Source organism: Echinops telfairi, unplaced genomic scaffold (assembly GCF_000313985.2).
Source record: "Echinops telfairi isolate 266 unplaced genomic scaffold, ASM31398v2 ScPeMD7_70;HRSCAF=299, whole genome shotgun sequence".
Lineage (NCBI taxonomy): Eukaryota > Metazoa > Chordata > Mammalia > Afrosoricida > Tenrecidae > Echinops > Echinops telfairi.
The window spans coordinates 63,603,050-63,625,918 of record NW_022103968.1 but is presented as its reverse complement, the minus strand read 5'-3'; the positions used below and the strand labels follow the sequence as shown (position 1 = coordinate 63,625,918).

Below are 22,869 nucleotides of genomic sequence, written 5' to 3'. Positions count from 1 at the left end.
CCAAGAGACAGCCCCGTAAACAGAACAAGGGAGGTTCAAAGTCAGAGAAAGTCTATGTTCAGGCCGCATCCTTTACCCATCGTTCTTTAACCTGCATGCTGAGCAAGTATCTGAGAAGCTGGACTATGTGACGAAAAACGGGGCGTCAAGATTGGAGACAGGCTCACGAATAACCTTGGCCCGCAGATGATACACCCTTGCTTGTGGAAAGTGATGTGGACTCGAAACACTGACCGAAGAGGATCACAGGACACAGCCTTTGGCATGGATTACACGTCCACCCAAAGAAAACAAACCCCACCACAGACCAAGGCAGCATCATGTGAAACAAGTGAAAGTGATCGACGTTGTCAAGGACCTCGTTTTCCATGGACTCACGAGCAGCGCCCACAGAAGCAGCAGTCAAGACATCCAACCATGCATCCCCCGGGGCAGTCTGCTGCCCAAGGCCTCTTAGAAAACAAAGCTGTCACTTCGAGGGTCCCTGACCCCAGCCACGGTACTGTCAGTCGTCTCATGGGCATGGGACAGCCGGACATCGCATAAGGGAGACAGACGACGAATCGATGGGCTGGCAAGAACACGGACCGTACCTCGGACTGCCTGAAACCGAGCAAATCTGTCCCCGGGAGATGTACAGCCAGAATGCTCCTCAGGAGCCAGGCGGGCCGGGACGTCGCATGTGCTTGGACCTGTGACCAGGAGGGCCTGGCCCCTGCTTGGTGACTCAGCATGGAAGAAGAGGGCCCTCCATGACATGGGTTGGCAAGGCGGCGGCGGCGGTGGAGACAAGGGGCTCGCACACTCGCAGCCACGGTGGCAGGGGAACTGCTGGTGTTCCTCCGTGCTGTTGTTGACGCTGGGTCCCTGGGAGCTGGACCCGACCTCTCAGCACCTGATGACAACTGCTGACGTATATTCTTCACTGCAGGGGTTGGCAGTGTTCTTGTTTTTGCAAAAGATTCCCTAACAAATATTTTAAACTCGTCAGGCCATGAGACAAAATTGAGCATAGTATATTGACACTTTTTTAACAAGGGGAAAATAAATATCGCACCTCCAGTTATTGATATGTTTTTATCAACGTAACTATAATAACTGGACACGATTTTTCATAATATGGGTCTACTTATGAGAGCAATGAAATTTGGGGGAGGGAGGGAAACCATGTCAATGAAACCTCAAACCCATTGCCATCAAGTTGATCCTGACTGATGGCAAGCCTATATATGATTCCGAGACTGGAGCTCTTTAAAGGATCAGACAGCCTCCTCTATGTCCTAAGGATCCGTCGGTGGGTCTGAACTGCCAACCTTATGAGCAGCAGCCCAATGTTTACCCAACCGGAGCCTAAAGATTATGCTCCTTATAATCAAATGAGTCGGAGTCAGAAGGCCTAGGACAGCAGGCAATAAGAACATAATGACGTCAGCTGTAAGGGTTCATCTTTCGATTAGCTCTGAAAACCAGCCGGAGGAGGCTGGCGATTACAGGTGGCGGATGCATTTCTTTAACGTCTGGTTCGTTTTAACATCTCACGCATCAGTTGTTAGGGCTTCCTAGAGGCCTGTTGAAAGCCTTGAAAAGCAAGATCTCTACTTTGAGGACTAAGGTGCGCCCGACCCAAGCCGCGATATTTTCACTCCCCTCGCATGCGTGCGAAAGCTGGACCCCGATGAAGGAAGGTTGAGGAAGATCTGATGCATCTGAGTGACGGTGATGGAGAGCATATTGGCCGCACCATGGACTGCTGAAAGAACGAACAGCTCTGTCTGTGCACAGGTGCAGCGGGAATGCCGGCCAGAAGCAAGAGGGGGAGGCTTGCTCTCTCTCACTGGAGACGTGTTGTCCGGAGAGACCCGTCCCTGGAAAAGGACGTCATGCGTAGTGGTAAAGTGGAGGCGCAGTGGCAGAGGAAGACCCCAGAGAAGATGAACGGGCACGGTGGCTGCAGCACCGGGCTCAAACGTAACAACGCTTGTGACCACGGCACAGGACCGGGCGGCATTTCCGTCTTTGTACGTGGGTCCCTGGGAATCAGAACCGGCTTCGATGGCTCCTAATAATAACAACATTCTGAGAACATCCTTTGCGTGTTCTTAAACGTGGATTGCCCAGTCTTTTCCTGCTGCTTTGCACGAGTTGCTTATGTATTTCAGGTACTACTCTCTTGTGTGCGCCAATGTATGCAAATGTCTCCTTGTATGTCGTTAATGGCACCTACGGATCCCTACCGGATTGGAAACCCCTGCGTGGATCGGTTTCCCGCCTATGCACGCGCTCTGGAGGTGCTCATTCCTTTTCCGACCACAGCTTGTTTCTGATGAGCTTTACGTTGTACCTCTCACATTCAGGTCTTTAATCCATCATTGGGAGCCCACCTTGGTAGATGCAGTAGGTAGGGTCGTGCTGTATTTTCCTCCTTATAGGAGTGAGTTTTCTCAGCGCCAGCTACCAAAGAAGTCATCCATCCCCCACTGATTTGTGGTGCCACACTAACAGGTATCAAGCTTCCCTCTTTGTACATAGGTCTTATGGTGAGTGCTCTGTTCTGTCCGTGGGTCTGTCTGTCCCCTGGGTTTATCTGTACTAGACATTTTGGGGGGCCCTGCCTCACTCATAGCTCTGCTGCTATCTCTGAACTAGCTGCCCTGGTGGACACCAGCTCAGCCTGCCCACCCCCTCTGGCTCGTGGACACTGCTTGTGATGTGCAGGGCTATCAACCCCTTCAAGGAAACTGGGGTTGGGAAAACTAGTCTGGAGATGAGGGACAGCTGAGACAGGAGCGGAAATGACCTGTCAAGGGGAGGAGGCCAGCACGGCTAACATGGCCCAGGGAATCGGTGGGGTCGAGAGATGCTGTCCCAAAGACACCTCCAGCACAAGGGCCTCTGCAGAGGTGACAACTTTAAGGATCTTGAGATCGGGGTTGTCCTCAGTGTAACCCGTCTCCTCATAAGAGGGAGGCAGAGGACGATGTGGCCCCAGCTGAGGAGAAGGCAATGCGATCAGGGAAGTGGAGATTGAGTAACTCGGCCACAATCCGAGCCACCTGAAGATGTCGTGGAGGCAATGAGCAGATTCTCCTCGAGAGCCCCCAGGACAAACCATCCCTGCGGACATCCTGGTTTTAGCCCCATCAGGCTCATTCTGGACTTCCGGCCTTCACGCTGTAAGAGAATAGATGCCTGAGAGGGCACGTGGGTACTCCTTTGGTAACGTGCCACGGCAGTTACAGGACCCTAACAGTGCCGGGGCAAGGGTGCCCGTGAGCGGGCCATCCAGATCCCACTCCTGATTCCAGGACACCTGACACCCAGGTGTGTCTGCTGGGGTGCCCGTGGGGCCGGGCAGACTCACAGAAAGCCCCTTTGAGCTCGCTGAGAAGGCTCAGATCCTCGGGGCTACAGGGGCCCTGACGGCTGCTATCTCTCCCTCCGTAGCTCAGCCCTCCAGAGCCTCCACACCATGCTGAACCTTTCCTCGCTAGCCCAGTGGGATTGTCCTGCTCGGGCTGCATGCTGTGCACACATCTTCCTTTTGCTCGCGTGATCCCGCCATCTGACATACCCTCCTCCCCACCTGGCCCACCCGCACCAGAGCAGCACTGCGCCCCGCAGACTGCCTGTTCAGAAACAGATCCCAGGTCTGTCTACGGACACGTTTCTCGGTGAGTTCAAACCATCCACCTTCGGATGCCACCAAACCCAGCTTGTTGCCGCGGAGTGAACTCTGACTCCTAACAACCTTCCTGTGGAGGGATCCCTAGGCCGTCAACCTTCAAGGAGCAGGCAGCCTCATCTTTCTTTGGAGGAGCGGCTGCTGGGTTTGAACCCCTGACCTGTGGCCAACGGTCCCACGGGCTACGCACTGTGGTGCTCACTTGTGTGTGCCACCCTTCTTGTGGGCAGGGCCGCTCCCCATCTCTAAGGGGGCTTCCCCTGCATGAATCTCTCAGGAGATGGCTAGTATGTATTGAGTCCGGCGCCAGCACTGTCTGAGCACCCGATGCCTCCTGATGCCACTGCCAGTAGCCCCAGGTGCTCTGCTACCCTCCCCACGCTGCAGAGAAGGGCAGGGCACAAGTCTGCTGCGATTCTGAACCCACCCTGGCATGCTCCGCCCTGTCTCCAAGAAGCATGCACGGCATGGATTCCCTCATTATCTTTAGAACTCACCACCAGGGAGTTGAGTCTGGCTTATGGTGACCGTAGAGGGCACAGCAGAACTGCCCTGGTGAGTCTCTGAGACTGACCATCTTTACAGGAGTAGAAGAATGTCTCATCTTTCTCTTGAGGAGTGGCTGGTGGGTTCAAACCGCCCACCTTGTGATGCCATAACCCACTCTGCCACAAGGGCTCTAATCTGACTAAAAAACTTTTTTCCTTTCTTAAAGAAGCTATTTAAGCAAACACAGAAATCGTTTGTTTGCTTCCAGAGGATGGCTGTAAAACGGGAGGGATGTAAGCTGCACCCTTTTGTCTGCCGAAGGCCCCACCTGCTACCTCTCTATGGGAAGATGAGGCAGGGTGAGGGGCATTCCGGGCCGGAGCGCCCGGCTGGATGTGCTCTCGGCCAGAACGGGCAGAAATGGCAACATAGCCAGATCTGAGATGGGAGTAATTGGAGCGCTACCGTGTGATTCAATGTCATTTCATGCCCAGCCCGAGCACCAACTCAAATCATCTCCCAGGAGGATCGTCGCGCAGCTGGGGGACCGGGGTGCAGCCCACAGCCTCAGCACCCGCAGCCTCCTCCCATCCATCTCCTGCCTGGTCATCCCGCACACCCGCAGTGGGCCCCCTGTGCTCACCACCCCCGCCAAGCCTAGTCCTCTACCACCGCGTCTCCCTATACCACCGGGCAGAGACCCCGCTGGGCTCCCGAAGCTCCTGTCCCTATAGACGCCTACACAACCCAGCCGCCAGCCCGGTGACTCCAACCCAGGACGACCCACGTGTAGAACTGTGCCCCCTAAGGCTTTCAGTCGTGGAATTTTCAGACCTGCAAATGCCAAGGGCGTAATTCCGAGGGTGAACTCAAACATACAACCTTTCCAGAGGCTTCGACCCCCGTTTTCACCACCCATGGATTTCCCCAGACTTCTAAGGAAGGCAGGAAGCACTGAGAACCTGCAAATCCGCACTTGCAAAATGCTCCTTTTAAGTCTCAACCAGACTGTTCCCACGGGCATTTAAGGCTCCCACTGTCTTTGGTGAAGGTAAAAGAGCGGCTCTCGCCCCTTTAAAGTAACCCTTGCGATGCCGGTCCTTGTTCTGAAGGGCCTGCCCTTCAGCTCAGCCTTTGATGGCTTTAGAAGCCTTCACTGATGTGGTCCTTCAGAGGGCTGTCCTCAAGGACTGGCCACCGGAGGGGGTGGGAGGGGTGGGGGTGAGCTGGGAACTCAAGGCAGCCTGGTTCTTTCTCTTCCTCCTTACTCACCCCGCCCAAAAAAAATTGGGGGTTGGGGCTGAGCCAGAGGCAGACCAACAGAAGGAGGCTTTGAGCAATAAATTAATTCTGTGCAAGAATGTTTGTTCACTTCAATCAATGTGTGAACTTATCTGCCTTGAAATCTGTTTCCAGGATATTGGTCAAATATTTGAATGGGGGCAGCCAGTTAATTGACTCAGGCAGGGCACTTCCCCGAGAGGCGGAGCGTGGCTGGGGGGAGGGGGGGTGGTCCTGTGACTCCCACACCCAGAGCCCCAACAGGTCCTCAGGGTAGGAGGGTGGGGGACGGAGGGAGGGCGGAGGTCAGGAGCTGGAAGGCTCTGCCAGCTCACTTCCTGGTTCTGTCAGTCACCGGCTGAGTGACCTGGAGCTGGGCCCTCGGTTTCCCATCTGTGACATGGGCTCAAAGGAAGGGGTGGGATACCTCATGGGGCGACTCATGGGGGGATTCACAGAAGTGACGCAGGATCTGTTCCTACGCACCCAAGACGTGCAGCTAGCTACTGCCTTTCACGGGCGTTGCCAACAGTCAACATGCATACCTGCTGGCTGTGAGGTTGGGGGTTCCAGCACACCGAGGTCTCGGAGGGTCTACTTCTGAACACAACAGCCACTGAAAACCCCATGGGGCTCCACTTTGCTGGGCCACACCTAGCGGGCCATGAGCTGGAAGTGACAGGGCCACTGGCCCAACTCTTCAGTCCGGTCAGCTCAGTCACAGCTCCCCCGTGTCTCCATGCGTCAGAGCATGAGGGCTGGGAAGGAGGGCTCTCTGAGCATGCACTCACGCTCTGCCTGCAGGGGGCGGGCGGGACCTGCCCTTCCTCACAGTCCCTCGTCGGCCCTTCTAGTCGGCCTTCCCCAGAGAATGCCCCTACATCCGTGGCCTCTGGGAGCATTTCTTGCAGAGTTCTGCCTTGGGCTCCAGTGATGCATGACTTGTGCAGCTGGGTTTTCCCTGGGGTCGACCTGGACAGGTCTCGTGAGTTGGTGGGTGGGCTTTCAGGAGCTGATATTTAGGCCAAAAGAAAGATTGCTCCCTCCCTCCCTCCCGTCAAATTGCTTTATATCATGGGTTTTGCAGGAGCACGGGGACGGGGTGTCAGGGGCTGGTGTGTGGGGTCCTACAGAGAAAAGAGCTAAAGGTGGTATGGAAATGCTGCTTACATGGGGGCTTAGGAAGCAACACTGTGAAGCTCTGACCTCAAGTGCAGTCTAGAAGGGGGGAGGGGTGCGTAGCCTCTATTTTTGTCTAGGATTGGTTTTGACTCCAGGACCATGGAATGTGCAGGGGGTGCAGGTCATTTCAGCATCTCTTAGGGTCCTGGGAGATGGTACCCTGCTGTGAGGTGCTGGCAGCTGTGTCAGGGTGAGTTACCCACCTCAGTGGCTTTGGCGGGGGCAGGAGCAAAAGGCCTGGCTGGCATGTTAGACTGGCTCTCCCGGGCCCACATCGCCAGGGGAGGGGGGGTTGGGGGTTGGGGGCGAGCGAGTGTTACAGAAAGTCGGAGTCTTTGCGTTATGTGTGTCATCTTGGGAGAGTCGGCACATAAACCAGCCCCCTTTGAACCTTTGAGACCCCCCACTTAAAGCCCCTATGTTCAGGGACCCAGGGTCCCTTCCTCACGTGCCCCGATCCTGAGGCAGACCATGATTTTTCCCTTGCTAATAATAAATTGTAATCATGCCTCTTGGGTGTCAATCATGTACGGAGACTACTTTTAAGAGCTTTACTTGTATAAACTCATCTGCCCCTAGGCAAGGCCTGCTAATGCTGTTAGCCACTGTCCAGAAGGGGCCCCTACCCCCCCTCACCCCCAGCCACCTTCTGTGGCAGGTGCCATTGTCAGGACTACAGGTGCTTTGAGCACAGGGCCACTGTTGCTGGGGTTCATTAGCTCCTTGTGCGTTCCCCTCATTCCCCATGAGCCTCTACTTTACCAAAGGCCATGTCCTTCTCTAGCAGCCACCCTTTCCTGAGGACCCCATGGCCCCCACTTTACAGATGGGGAGACTGAGGCACGGCGGGAGAAGGGAGCGGAGATGTATGCCTAGGCTGATGGTGGGAAGGGACTGTCACTGAGCTCCAGCCTGTCTCTCCCCAGGTGGCTGGCCCCCAGGAGGTCCATAATAAATCCTCATGACACGGGTATGCCGGCAGCAGTGAAGGTGCAGATGTCATGGTGCGTGTCCCCCCGGGAAGTCATGAATCACAGCGCGTGGGGCTGCAAGGTGGCTGATGGGCCGAGCTAATACGACTCCATCTGCTCCCCTTACCCATTCTGCAGGGGGCCCCCAGGGTGACTCCCTCGGGGTTCCCACCCCATCCTCTCCTCTCCTTCCTGCTCCAACTCAGCCAAGCCCAGAGAAGCCGAGAACAGTGGTGTGTGGCGCTCCGGGTGAATTCAGGCTTAATATCTTTGAAACCATATTGCAAAAGGGCATGCCTAAGACAGCGCCTTACACTTAATCTTTCTCTTTTATTGCTTTTTCTCGTGTATGATTTAACCTTGCACCAGGTATCAAGCTAGATAAATACAAACTTTTATTTCAGATTAGCCCCAGCTGGGGGCTGCCTCGAGAGCTGAGCAGCTGTCCCAGAGTCGGACAGAAAGGGGACTGGGGAGTTGAGCCCTTGGAGGAGCTTGTCTTGGGTTCAAAGCCCCCCAAAGATCTCAAGACCTTTTCTGAGATGGGAGCGGCAAGGATCTCCTCCCATATCTGTGGCCTGGGGAGGCAGGGGCGGGCAGCCAGGACTCCCCACCAACCTCCCTGGCTCCCTTCCCGAAATGGCCCCGCCCCAGTTACCGTCTCATCCCAACCAAGCTCACTGCCATCAAGCCGATGCTGACTCACAGCGAGCGAGCCTCCAGGACAGGGCAGGACTGCCTTCGTGAGTTTCCTAGACCGTAACTCTTCAAAAGTAGAAAGCCTCATCTTTCTCCCTCAGAGTGGCTGGTGGTTTTGAACCACTGACCTTGTGGGTGGCAGACCAACGCATCACTTGGTTGTTTACTTCCTGATGTTTAAGACGGGCGGGGAATGCTGCCTCTGGCGAGGGGGTCTGCTCCCTCTTCCTGGCTCCAGGAGTGCAGGGACAGTGGCTTTTGCTGCACACTTAGTTCCGGGGTCCATGCTGGACCCCTCTATGCAGTAGGCGTTTGACTAATGCCCGCTGAAGGACTGCGAGATCCTGGGACCCTCGGCACACAGACCAGCAGGTGACATAGACCACTGGGTTTCTCAGTGAGATGATCAACCCCCACTCCAAGCCTGAAAAGACCCTGGAGTCAATGCCCTCTCGTGGCGACCCCGTTGGTTGGGGTCCAGACCACACTCAGCAGGGTCCCAAGGCTGGGACCCCTCCCAGGGACGGAGCGCAATGTTCCCTCCTCGGCATCTCCGGGTGAGCTTGACCCTCCAGCCTCTCAGCCCCAGCCAAGTGCTTAACCGTTTGCACCCCTCCAGGACCTCTGGGAGAATGCGGGTTTTGGAGCAGGAAGCTCTGGGTTCGAATCTTGAGTCCCCAAGTGTTTCCTGTCTGTGAAGTGGCTGGAGATACCGCACTTGGGCCGTGGCGGGAGCTTGACAACGTATGATGATGCACCGCAGAGCAGCCTCGGCCCGTGTTCAGAGGAGGACAGGCACAAGCTATTGTGCAATGCGCTGCTTGTGCCAGGAGAGCACACCCGTGAGCTCACCGACAGGGACATGGTCTTTCCATGGGATGGAGCCGTGTACTCGGAGGGCAGTCGAAGGGCACAAGCACCACAGGGGAGCCGGCTGGCTGAGAACACTGAGTGGGAGACATCTCCAGGGATGCTGCTCCACGCGACGCCCTTTCTATCGAGCCCCAAACCAAGAGCTAACCTGAAGGGCCTATGGCCTCGATGTGGCAAAACCCGTGAGGGGACGAAACCTGCACAGGTGCAGCCATGGTGATGGGCGGTGGGGGTGGGGGAGACAGGGAATGGTGCTGGAGGTCAGAGACTCGTTGGGCAACTGCTTGGTGAGTTCGTGGGTGTCGGTAATACTAGTGAAAATTAATTACGGGAATAGAAGAGGGCTGTGCATGGACCAATGTTGTTTGTGAGCCAAGAGAGTTGTTTACATCAATTCTGCGTGCTTGAGGTTCTCAGAGCGACCCCAGTGGTGCAGTGGTTTAAGCGCACCAGCCGCTCCTCAGGAGAAAGAGGAGGCTTATCTGTTGCTATAAATACCCACAGCCTCGGAAAGCCCAGCCACTGTGCTTCAGGGACTTGATGGCAGTGGGTGGGATTTCCCTAGGTGGAAGTCCAGCTTGGTCACCTGGGGTTGCTATGAGGTAATGAAATGGACCGCCGAGGGCCTGACGGCTACAGCAGCAGCAGCTTCACAATTCACCTGCCCGTCAGTGTGTCCTGCGGTGGCACTTGCATGAAGCCCGGATGCTGGTAGCTCTGCCATGGGGATGCCAAAGACTAGCAGGGCCACCACCCGTGGTGCAGAGCTTTCAGCAGAGCTCCCGGACGAAGACAGGCCAGGAAGAAAGTCTGGCAGAGGGTGTGGGACACCGGAGAGAGGCCCGCTACAGGGGCCTGGGGACCCCCATGGAGAGAGGGAAGGACGTTCTCTCAGGAGCCAATTCCACATGGGTGTGACAGTATTGTTTTTAGGGTAGTGGGAGAAAACCCAGGAGCCCAGGTGGCCCAGGGAGTTAACTGGGATGCTAACGACAAGGTCAGTGGTTCAAGCCCACCAGCCTCACTGCAGGAGACAAATGAGACTGTCTGCTCCCATTCAGATGTAGTCTCTGAAACCATTCGGAGCAGGGGTAGCCTGTCCTGTGGAGCCACTGTGAGTTGGGATCAACTCAGTGGTAGTGGGTTTGGGACCAAATTATCCAGAAAGTGTGGCCCCTGAGTGAGGGATTGAGGTGCTCTGTACTCGTGGGGACGTGGATCTAGGGGTGCATCCCCAGGGGTACAGAGCTGCCCTTTCCTTGTGAACACCCACCACCAGGGTCCCAGCGACCTAGACTCAACAGGTCCTTTGTGTGACCCATCAGGTCCCCAGAGCCTGCTGGCCTCCCCTGGACATCTCCACAGTGGCCCTTGGGCCTGCCTGCTTCCACAAGGCTAGATTGCTGATTGCTCATTCCAGGAGGGCTCCCTGTTCCACTCCATGCAGAACCCCCAGGAGATGATCCCCAGGGGGTCTGTGTTCACCCACCCCCTCACCCCAGCACCTTTAGCCTCCCGGGCCTTCCACTTGCTGCCATCCCTGCTCCCCACCTCTCTGAACTGCACCAGATTCCTCCCTGCCCACTGCTGGCCTTAGGCAGGTGGCCCTTTCCCCCTGTGCCTGGCCAGATGCCCCAAGGTCCCTGGGCTCCGGGTCCCTGCCATGCTACCCTATGCCAGGGACGGTGGCACTCTATTCTGCTTTCCAGCACCTAGCTGCTTCTCCTGAGCCTCCCATTCCCTGGGGGAGGAGGAAGTGCTTAGCAGTTTAATCACAGGGGCTTTGATGTGCTCTGTAGGATGGTCTCCTATGATAGCTGCCGCCCGCTGAGCCACGCCAGGCTGGGCTGAGTTACTGGGGCATGTGGGGGTGGGGCAGGGGTGTGTGCAGGGCTGTACACACCGGTTGTATCTGATGCTGCTGCCTCCCACTCTCAGACACACAGCCTTCCCTTCGAGGCGCTCAATGCGCATTCAAGGAAGGTAGTATCCAAAGTAAAATGCAGAGAGAAGCAAGGGAGGGCTCAGCCCTTCACTGACGCATCTGACAGAAGCCCTAGAGGCAGGGTGTGTCACGTGTTAGGCAGCTAACCATCAGGTCAGCAGTTTGAAACCACCCTTTCTCCTTTGGAGAACGGTCAGTGTCTCACAGGGAAAGCTCCCAGGGGCAGTCCTACCCTGCCGATGGGGTCGCACTGAGTCCACATCGACTTGTGGCAGGGACTTTTTCTGAGGCGTGGGGCCACAGCATCCCTGCTGAGTGGCCATGTCCGTCCAGGCCAGCGGCTGCCATGCTTGTCCCCGGCCCTGCGTCAGCAGTCTGGCCTGTGTCCCGCACTGGCACATCTGACTCAGCAGGTGGGGTCTCCAAAGGGCATTTCTAGAAACTCCCATGTGCAGCACACATTCGGAGACCCACTGTCATCATGGACAGTGGGGGTGGGAGCCCAGGAGATTACAGATCAAACCCCTGCTCCGGCTCTAGCTAGCTATGGCCCTGGACCCAAACCCTGGACCCTTATGGGTCTACAAAATGGAAATATGTTCCTGCATGTTCCTGTAGACTGGTGCCCTGGTGGGTTATGCACTGACCTGCTAACTTCAAGGTCAGTCGTTCAAACCCACCAGCTGCTCCGTGGGGAAGAAGATGAGGCCGTGTGCTTCTGAAAGATGGACTGTCTGCGACACTCAGAGGGGCAGGCAGTGTGCTCTGCCCTGCTCAGCTGCTCGGAGTCAGAATGGGCTTGATGGTGTCTGGTTTGGGTCGAGACTGTCGTGAAGAGTAAGGTATGTCCCCGAGGGTCTGGCTCAGCGTCCCTGGGGAGTGCAGACAGCCTGCAGCATGCTCAGCCGCTCCATGAAAGCGTGGAGATTTGAGTCCATTCAGAGGTGCCCTGAAAGTCAGACCTGGAGATTTACCTCTGAAAACCAGCCACCAAAACCTCTTTGGATTCCAGTGCTGCTTGGACGGGAGTCAGAGCCAAGTCCAGGGAAGCTGGTTCTGAAGTTCCCAGCTCACAGCCAGCCCCCAAGAAGTGGGGTCCCTTCCCTCACCCCGAGGAATGTTCCAGAGCTGCAGAGGGCCCGCGAAAGACCCGCTCAGATGGGGGAAGGGAAGGAACATGGGAAGAGACCACAGCCTGGGGAGAGGGCAGGGAGGGGCATCGGCCTGGGGCCGGGCACTGGGATGCAGGAAGCCAGTGGGAAGCCCAGTGTGCACTCATTTGCCAAGGTCACAACCATCAGCCTGGTGAAAGGCCCTCTGCTTTCTGCTGGAGAGGCGTCCAGGTACCGGAAAGAGAGAAGAAGCAAATGACAGAACTCATCAGTCTACGATGTGCAAAACTGGAACTGTTTCCAGGAATTCAGCAGCATCGGGACCATCTGGTGGGCTTGCGAGAGCATGCTGGGCCCCACCCCAGGGCTGCTGGCTCAGCGGGTCTTTGATGGGCGCTGGGGCTGCGGACTTGAGGCAGGCCCGCAGGGGATGTGGGTGTTGCTTTGAGAACGCACACCTGTTCCACAGCCACTCAGAGGGCCTTTCTATGGCGACGGAGCTTTCAGAGATGAAGTCTGGGGTCCTCGCCAGAGGAAGAGGGTGGGGTGGAGTCCTGAGTCTTCGCGCCCTTGGGACTGCCCATGTGGTGAGCCTGGCCTGTGAGACTGTGAGCCTCAGGGCATGGTGACGGGTGGAGGGCAGCCGGGGAAGAGGCTGACCTCTGTTGAGGCCCTACTATGGAGCCATCATTCTATGCCCTTCACTTTCCCAGTGCTGAGGGCGATGCGGGAGCCGTGGTGGTGTCGTGGACACTCGTGGGCTGCTCACAAGTGGGCACAGACTCGGTGGCACTGAGCTTGGTTGGAGGTTTGGAGAAAGATGCCAACGGTCCCAGCCGAGGGGTGGAGGCGCTGATGCTCTGAAGGTTTCAGTAACTGGCTCCAGATCACCTGGCTGGTCCGGGGTGAGCAAGATCTGTAGGGACACCCCCAGGGACCATCTCAAGGGAACCCAGGGGGACCAGGAACTGGAGAGGCAGGCGGCTTTGTTGCAAGCACATGCAGGAATGTGGGCGTGCATGTGCGAGGGAACCGCGGGCCTTGGGGAGGGTGGAGGTGGGAGGCCATGCTGGGTCGGTCGCATACTAGGCTGAAGCACTCGGGCCTTCTTCCCTGGAGCAGCAGGGAGCCACAGAGGGTCCCACAGGGAGGGACGTCGTCAGGTGTGTGCTTGGTGAAGCTCTTGGCTCTGAGAAGACCTTCAGCCAACCGCCGATGGGGACTGAGTTCGCATTTGTTGGGTACAAAGTGCTTCCATGTTTCAACTCACCGAGTTCTCACCGCATCCGCACACAGCACGTGGTGGCAGCACGTGCGCCATCAGACCCCTCAGAGGACTGAGCCTAGAAGCTGAGCCCAGGCGGCCTGCCCCGGACACCATTTCCACAGAACTCAAATGGGAGCCACATGCAAGATTCCAGTGCCCTCATCGCTGCATTATGAAGCCCTGGTGCCCATTCAGCTGTGGACTGTAAGATCCGTGGTTCAAACCCACCAGTGGCTCCGAGGGAGAAGGATGAGGCTGTCTGCTCCCGCAAAGATTCCATGTCGTAGTGGCACAGAGGCCCGCTCTACTTGACAATGAATTGGAATGGGCTTGGTGGCAGTGGGTTGGCTTGTTTTTTGAGTAGTCACATCGGTGCCAACTCACAGTGACCCTACAGGACAGGGTCGAATTGCCCCTGCGGGCTTCTGAGTCTGCAACTCTTTACAGGAACAGAAAGCCTTATCTTTCTCCCTTAAAAAGAAAAAAAAGCTGGTTTTTAATAATAGATCGTATTTCATCCAAACCAAGAAGACCAAGTCTGCTGCCATCAAGGTGATCTCAGCCTGGTGACCCTGTGGGACAGACCCAAGCTCCCCCAAGGGTCCCCAAGGGTTGGAACTGACTATCTTTATGGGAGCAGACTGCCACCTCTTTCTCCCGTGGGACTCTAATCCTTAACGTTTCGGTTAGCAGCCGATTGCTTAGCTACCACGCTACCAGGGCTTCTTAGATTTAACCCAGTCTATCCAAGACATTACCTTTGCAACATGTGATTGATAAGAAGGTACTGTACAGGCTTTTGCTACCCCGTCCTGAGCTAGAACACTGAGATTCAGATGAGCCACACGCTGTGGGCAGGATTGTGTCCCCTGGGTACCCCCTGTGAATGCCCCGGGGCTTTGAATGGTGTGCAGTGGTGAATGGTGTGCAGTGGTGTCTGAAATCAATCTCAGGTGAGCAGGAGAGCAGAGATGGGGGAAGAGAGATGCCACCCCTCGGGATGATCACCACGGAGCCAAGAGATGGAAGCTGAAGAGCTGACACCGTCCCCCAGAGCCGACCGACAGAGAGAAAGCCTTCCTTCCCCTAGACAGGCACCCTGAATTTGAACGTCTGGCCTCTTAACTGTGGGGAAAAGAAATGATTCTTCAAACCACACCCTTGTGATTCTTCTCCTACAGCGGCACTAGAAACCATCACCTCTCAAGAACCCAAAGCCATGTGGGCTGCGTGGCTGGTGGCCACTGCATCAGGTAATACGGCGGCTCTAGAACTCAGGTGCTCACCCCCTTCTCTGAGCTGAAACGAAGGGATGCTCAAAGGAATGATCAGGGCGCGAGCCTGTGAGGAAGTCCTGGGTCCTGGTCATTCTGCATTTTATGGGCCCGTCCAGTCTGGGGAGGGGGGGAGTGGTGCAAAGGGTTAGCAATGGGCTCAGCTGCTACCAAGCAGTTGTTGGTTTCAATGTACCCAGACGTATCTTGGAAGAAAGGCCTGGCGATCCCACTTCCCTGAGATTGGCCCCTGAGAACTCTCTGGTACACATTCCTGAGGCCACACATGGCGTTGCCTGGACTGACCCGACTCCCCGGCATCATCTCACCCACCACACGCAGGGAGAGCTCCAGTCTATGGATGCTGTCTCTGCACTGGAGAGACACGGTGCTGGCAGGTGGCAGAGACCGGCCTCGAACCTACGGGCCCTGGACTGGAGGCTCAGTGCTCTGCAGTGGGTGGGATGCAGCTGCTCTTGAGGCAAGTCACTCTCCAAGTGGGGCTGGAGGAGGGGGTCAGCTCAGACCAGAGGATGGGAGGTCCCCAGAGGCCTGGCCCTGGAGGAAGTGCTGGCCCTGGCGTGTGCTGGGTGCAGTCACCGGGGCACAGAGCAGATGGGGCCTGTGCCAGGTCCTCTGTGGAAGAGAACTTTGTCATTCTTCCGTCTCAAGTTGGCCACCAGGGGACGAGAACAAATTGATGGCAACGGAGCCATAACTTACTGCTGGAGGCCTCTTTGTTCTTGGCAAAACGGAGGGGTCATTAGTCCTGGGGAAAGTGCTGTGTGCAGACGTAAATCCCCTGGCTGCGGGACTGATAAACGGCCTGCAGGGGACCGCCGGGCCCCGAAGCCGCTAGGGAACTTACCTGCAAGCCCTGGGTCCGTGGGGTTCAGGTCTGTGGCCCCCACGTGGGGTAGGGGTAGGGGAGGCCTCCTGCATCAAAGACGGGGCTTCCACCAGCCCAGGCTCTCAAGGTGATTGGGGACTTGGGCTACCCCTACCCAAGCATGACCATCATCAGTCTTGGCCTGGCTCCAGGTCCCCCGAGGCCCTCCTGGTGTTCCTTCAAGTCAAAGGGTCCCAGAGTTCCCAGGGCAGGAACAGGCTGCCACTGGGCACTTGGGACCATGGCCTTGTGGATGAGGCTAGGATAGGAACAACCCCCTTTCCTGGGTTCCAGCCAGATGGGCATTGGCCAACCTACCCAGGGGAGGGCTGCGGCCAAGAGGCTGGGCTGTGGGATCAGGCCCTTGGCAGACTACACTGGCGGAGAGAATTAGACCCCACCTGTTGGAAGTCCATTCTGACTTGTGGCGTCCCCGTGTGCCACAGAGCAGGCCTGCCCCACAGGGCTTTCCTTAGCAACACAACAGACCTCTCTCCAGGCGGTTTCTGGGAGGGTTAGACCAGGGACTTTCAGGTGAGCGGCCGCTCACCAGAGGCAAGGCCAAATCCTCGTCACTGCCCACTTGCTCCCCCGGGGACTCTACCCTCCTGTCCACTACTCTTACTCTGAGACTGGTTCCCAAGGAGAAGGCAGGCAGGTACTATTGGGGGGAATCCAGTTGTGCCAGATGCTCAGGGTGGAGAAAGAGAACCACCCTTTCCTCAAGCTGGTTACCATCCAACTGGGTTTTAGGGGTAGAATCGGGGTAGGGCTAACACCTGAGCTGGTTGGAGAGCCATCAAGGGTACTCTGAGAGTAGCCCAAGTATTAACGTACCAAGGGTAGCACATACTTGCCACAGGTACTGACGGAGTCCTCCCTTTCCATACCCAGAGCAGACCCCACCAACCAGTTGCATATCACCCTCTTCCGCATTGAGCCTGTTTGGGTCCATGAGCTTCTTCAAGCAGCTATTACCAATCAATCAGAGTTGGCGTGTTAGAAGCAACCCATTTATTACTCTTTCTAAAACTCCTCAAGGCACATCTGTGCTGGCAGTGGGGATCCTATAAAGTTATACAAAGGGCTCCGGACCTTCTGGAAGGTCCTTCCTCCCACCCTCAGCCTGAAGTGTATGTCTGCCCTGTGGTTTCACACACTGGTCTCCCTTCTCGTTGTCTACTTTGCACCAGGAGATAGTGCTCCTGAAACTCCCCCAGCTCCAGAGCCCCACCCAGATGCCCCCCCACCCCATGGAGCCCCGGGCTCCAAGGAGACAGTGATGAGGTGGGGCTGGCTGGAACCAGCTTGGAAGGCTGGAGAGGACCTGGCACCCTGCAGGGCCCTGCAGGATGGGCTCACAGTGTCTCTGTGGAGGCCCCGGCTGGGACATGACCTTGGACATGTCCTGGCTTCCTGCTCTCTGCTTGCTACTGTGGGACATGCCTGGAACGAGCCCAGAAGCAGCGAGGAGATGAGGGTAGCCCCACCCAGCCAGGCACGCCCCTCCCACTGCCACCTTTTCTGGGACCCCAACTCCATCACCCATCAGCCCTGGCTGCTGGCAAGGAAGGGCCATTCCCAGACGTGTGGACTGAGAACTCCGGGGCCTGTGGACTCTGCCTTTGCAGCTGGTTCCCCGGGTGATTCTTGTCCCACAGGACTTCAGAGAGTCCCTTGCTCTGAGGGTGACTGACTTTCTCCTTCTTTCTGCATATGCATCTTGAGGCTGTGTCCAGCACCAGAGTGGAGAAACTGGGGTGAGGTGGGGTGGGGTGGGAAGCAGAGGCCCAGAGCCACACTCCTGCCAGTCCGGCACTAGCTCTAGTCTTCAGATAGCCTGGGTTTCAAGGCACGGTGGCAGTCATGCGGCAGCTACAGGTCACAGGGATCACGATCCCTCTGATTTCCTGCCCCCTGCCCCCAGCTGGCCCCCAAACTAGGCAGTTGTTAGCTACTGGCATTTATGAATATTGTTTCAGCTCTTTAACTGCACGAAGGCAGCTGACGGCTACTTTATGGCAGGTACTCTCAGTGTTTCCATTTTATGGATGAGAAACCTGGGGTGGACAGAGGTCCTACCACCTGCCCTGGGCAACCTGACTCCAGAAACTCCATCCTCTAGGATCTTAATCCCTGCAGCAGGCTGCCTTTTGAGCGTTAGGCAGAAAGGTCCCCAAAATGTCCTGGGGACCCGCCTGCATGGGTGGAGATGTGGCAGGCAGGGTAGCAAGGAGTAGAGAGGCCTGATGACCTGACACACTGGCCATCAGCCTGGCCTTCCAAGAGGTACCGGGCTGGCCCTTCACCGGCTAGCAGGGAGGCCCTGGTGCGGAGTGTGTATCAGGATGACAGACAGAACCTAAGACCTGGGGTGGACTCATCAGCCCTGGGACAGGCCAATGGGGCTGCCATCTAGGGGGATGGCTCTTTGGGACGGGACGTGGGGTCAGGCATCCCAGCCCCTGGGCCATCTCTCTAGCCAGTCACTCAGCCAAGAGATCTGGGGCGGAGGGGGCTTATGTGCGTCCCCTGCAACACTCCAGGTGAGAAATGAATTTCCCATGGTTGGGAATGTGACAGAGCTTTGAGGAGAGCATGAAATCAGCCCAGGTTGCAACTCTATGGGTTCTGAAATGATGGAAAAGCTGCCGCCACCTTTCAAAACCCAAGGGGCTTAGAAGCCACCGCCGTCCTGCAGTGCCTCAGACCCCAGACCCCAGCACACACGCCTGAGCCCGCACCCGGGGCAGCACCCACACAGCCCAGCCACCTCTTCTCCTCTGTTCCTTTCCTGTGTCCACGCAGTGCTCTCTGGGCCTTAGCTAGGTTTGTCCCCGGGGGACAGGTCCTCCCAGACCTCAGCTCCCCACACCCACAGACCTCTCCCGAGCCCCTCAGAGCCCTCCATCCCTTGGAAGGGAACAGGCTCGCCCTGGGCCTTACCTGAGACGATGGTGTAGCCAATCCCCCGGGGCCGTCCTTTATCCTGGTCAATGGCAGTGATGATGCGCACCGTTGTCCCCTGGGTGAGAGAGAGGACACCTGTTGGGCTGCCTGCTATCACTGTGTGGGACTGGGAGATGGGCTCCTGACTGTGAGGTCAGCGCAGAGAGTAGGTGCCAAGTGCTCAGGCCTCAGGGGTCCCCACTGACCCTGGGATACACTGCAGGTCCTTGCTGGTGCTGTCCCCGCCCTGCCCACCCAGCGCCTCTCCTCCAGATGGGCCACCCACAGGGGAAGAGCCGCTGGAGGAGCATCAGGGAGACCAGAGAGCTAGTCTCTATTTTGATGGCCCTTCTAATTACTGTGCACCTCGCTGGTCTCAGGCCCCACGCCCTCCTCAATAGGAAGGATAGCAAGCTCCAGGGACCTTGTGGGTAGTCCCCACCCCCCACCGAAGGCACACCGTTTTCCTAGGATCTGAGTTCAGCAGAACATCCCAGACCTGATGTCCAGAAGTGAACCTCTTCACCAAGGCCCTGCAAACCATGCCCCCTACCGCGCCGCGCCCCACAGTTCCTGCCTGCGGTGGCTCGCTGCACACCTGCTCATCCCCGCGGCAACATGTCAAGACAGGAGTGTCCAGGGAGGCCTCCAGGGCAAATACAGGCCTCCAGCCTGTGGGGAAGGTCAAGGGCATGTGCACAGACAGCTGCTCGGCACAGACGGGGATGCAGATACGGAGAACTATACCATGTAGACATCCGCCTGGGACAGCTGGCAAAGGGTTGCACGGAAAGTGACGCTTAGGATGGGCACTGAAGAGTGAGTAGGAGTGTGCTGGGGAGAGAAGATGAAGCCAAAGAGCTCCACTAGGAGACCATCTAGCACATGCAAAGGCTTTGAAGGATAAACAGTTCTCCCAAGAAGAGATCTTGGCACAAAAGAGGTATGTCCTCATATTGATCCATCAGTCGATCAGTTGCCTGCACATCTCCATATCTACCAGGACCATTTACTGGGTTGTGCATGCCCCAGAATGACCTTCATCTCGCCCCTAGGCCCCGTCACATCCCTGTCTGGGTCATCGGGGCCTGCCCAAAGTTCTGACCCAGACCTGTAGGTCTCCCTGGGTGATGGGTAGGAAGGAGGCCTGTCCTCAGCCTTTGAGGAAATGTGTACTAGCATCTAAGTGTCTGGCGACGGACTCCTGGGTCTTAAGCACCTCTCACCCCTTCACTGCTTACTAGGAGAGGCTGAAGTCTGTACTGGAGTCTGCAGGCAGCCCCAAGGGGCAACGATGCCCCTCCTCCTCCTTGGGGGTGGGGTGTCCTTCTGAGAGAACCCAGGGGTGCCCCCATCTCCTCCTCCTGGGCAGTGCCGCTCATGGCCGCTGCCCTATTCTCTCCGGGGCCCAGAGACAGCTAGAGAACAGCGTGCCCAGAGGCCAGGCCAGGCCAAACACAGCCGACTGACCTCCTTCACGGAAGCTGGCCGCAGGGAAGAACTGTTCTGGCCAGCTCCCTGGAGAATGCTGAGTAGGGAACGAGGCTGTGGAGCTAGCATCTCCTGACGTGCGTGCGTTGTGAGGGGCGGGAGTCATGCAGGAAGAGCAAATACTGACAAGAGCAGTGGTTATCCTTGCCCCGGCCCCCACCACATTTTAACTTGCTGTTTTGAGATCACCTGGGATTTTACAAAAAACAGTTGTAAAATAATATAAAGAATTCCACGTCCTATATAATCCAAACCCCAAACCCTATGGCCATCAAGCCTGTAAATCTCTACAGGAGAATGAGAGAGCCTCATTCTTCTCCCTGGAAGCAGCTGATCAGTTTGAACCGCTGAGCTTGTGGTTAGTGGTCAACACTTCCCCACCCGGCAGCCCACCACGGCTCCTTTCAATCACCAAGTACAAAGGTGGAGGCCAGAATATCCGCATATCTGCATGGAGATGGTTCTGCAGACTCATCTACAGGCCCCCTGCAAATGCTGTCATTGGCCCGTGACTGCTCTTTCCGGGGCCCAAGATTCAGCCCAGGGGCCCCCACGCTGCACATAGTTCCTCTCTTTCCTCTCTTGCCTGCTCATGCACTCGCTCTGCACCCAGCTCTTGGGGAACTGTGAGCAACAAGCCCCAGTCTGGTTTACACCATACAGGTAAGGAGACTGAGTCATAGAAGCTAAGTGCCTTTTCCAAGGATGCCCTAACCCCTCGCCCCATGAGGACTCCAAAGTGCCCCTGCCCACTGGACCGTGCTGTCGCTGAGGAAAGTCCCAATAGGATGACGATAGACCGAAAGCCCGGGAGTGGCCCGGGAGCTGACTCGAAGGTCTGACCATGCACGTGCGTCAGAGTCCAGCGGGGCTCCTCGGCGTTTCCAGGGGCTGGTTTCTGGGAGTGGCTCACCGGGCCTTTCTTCCGGGGCACCTCTGGAAGAACTTGGAGCTCTGTCCTTCCGGTTAGCGGCCTTGACCCCCAGGGACGGCACACTAACGATAATAACGGTCTAGCTTAAGGGCTTCGCAAGCATGGACTCATGTAACATCTCTCCTCCCCTGGGCACCCGCAAGGGGCTCTGGCGGGCTGGTGCCCCTGTGAAGCCCATGGAGGGCAGAGCGGCTCTGAAACACGGTGTCCCGCACGAGTCAGGATCATTTCAATGGCAACTGACAGAGTTTGGCGTTTCATCTCTTTTTGGCAAATATATCCATTTTTAATAAAACCCTGAGCTTTTAATACAAGTACAGCCAAACAGATGGGGGATGTTATGAGAAGGAATTAACAGGGAGGCACGGGGGCTCTGGGGAACCCGGCGCGGTGGTTCAGTTGGTGATTATATTTTCAACCTACTGAAACTTACTTTCAAAGACAAGGGGGTGGAGGACTAGAGGCCCCTGTGCTGCAGCCCCCCTGCCTGTGCTGGCTTTCCAGGCCCAGGACCTCCGAGGTGTCTTCCGTCCCTGGGAAACCCACACTGTGAGCTGGAAGAGGCCTGCCAGGGAGCGAGGTTGGCCCAGGGAGCCTAAGTTCAGGTCTGCACGGTCCTAACTCCTTGTGATGGAGGGCCAGGAGGGTACCGTGTGGTTAAGGGAGTGGGCTCAGCTGCAAGCCTGTTTGAGTCAGTTCCTTGACCACGCACTGCCTCCCGTGTATCGAACGGGTTCAAGAGCAAATCTGATATGGAAGAAGGACAGCTAGCAGGCTCCTTAGAAGCAAGGATGGTGGGATGCCGTCTGCTGAACTTGGAAATCAAGGAGCCCTGGTGGCATCGTGGTTAGGTGCTGGACTGTGCTTCAAAACCACCAGCCCATTTGCTGGAGGAAGATGGGGCTTCCTACTCCCGTAAAGAGTCATGGTCCAGGACACACAAGTCCAGCTTGTCCTACAGGGTCATTGCGAGTTGGTGTCAACTCCATGGAAGGCAGTGGGGATTTGGATGTGTTATCAGGAGGCACCAGTCCCTGGAGATGGGCATTATGATAGTTAAAGTTTTGTGTCAAGAGGCCGACCGCCCACGGCCTGCTTGGTAAAGTGCAAGGTCAGTGATAAAGAGAAGGAAGACCATCGGTGAGACGGATGGACACGGGGCTCCAGCAGCGGCTCACACATAGCAACACGGGTGAGGATGGCCCAGGACGGGGCAGTGCCTCCTTCTGCCCTGCACATGGGGTCGCGGTGAGCTAGGGATGACCTGAAAGCACCCGCAGCTGCAGCAGGATGTGCACATGGGAAGCAGCTAGAACAGAGCCTGATGCCTGGGTGACCCAACACCAAGCCAAAAGTCAAACCCAACCCAGTGAGGCGGTTCTGACTCACCCCTGTGACATGAACAGAACCGAGCCCACCTACAGAAGCTATAGACCAGACGGTTATGACGAAGGGAGGCCCGCAGTGGCTTGGAGGCGTCCCTCTCCAGGGACCATGCGCAGTAACCTGGATCAACAACAGCCCCTTGCTGGGGGTAAGGCGTTGTCTGTGCATTAGAAGCAGCGCTATCAGCCTGCAGGGGGAACTGGCCTTATCCAGCACCTACTACGTGCCACGCAGTGGGCAGTCAGTCAGACTCTCTCACTCCGCCCACACAGTGCCTCCGGGTAGGTTATCAGCGAGCAAGCTGGGCTCCCATGGGCCCCCGGGGCTTGTTTGGGGTCAGAGGTGCTGTGGGGTGAAGGTGACTGGGATGGAGGCCTGGGGCGGCCCCAACACTATCCAGCAGAAGTGGGTGGGAGTGCCATGGTGCAGGGTGGGTGAGCTACAA

General features: G+C 56.8%; 1 protein-coding gene across 1 annotated transcript in view; it reads right to left on the bottom strand.

Annotated features, from left to right (window-relative positions):
* Positions 1-22,869, bottom strand: part of LOC123521850 (cadherin-23-like) — a 97,604-nt gene that overhangs the window by 56,003 nt on the left and 18,732 nt on the right. The window contains exon 3 of the mRNA XM_045291690.1: positions 18,611-18,689. Coding sequence (XP_045147625.1) covers positions 18,611-18,689 — 79 coding nt within the window. The remainder of the gene's footprint in view (positions 1-18,610; positions 18,690-22,869) is intronic.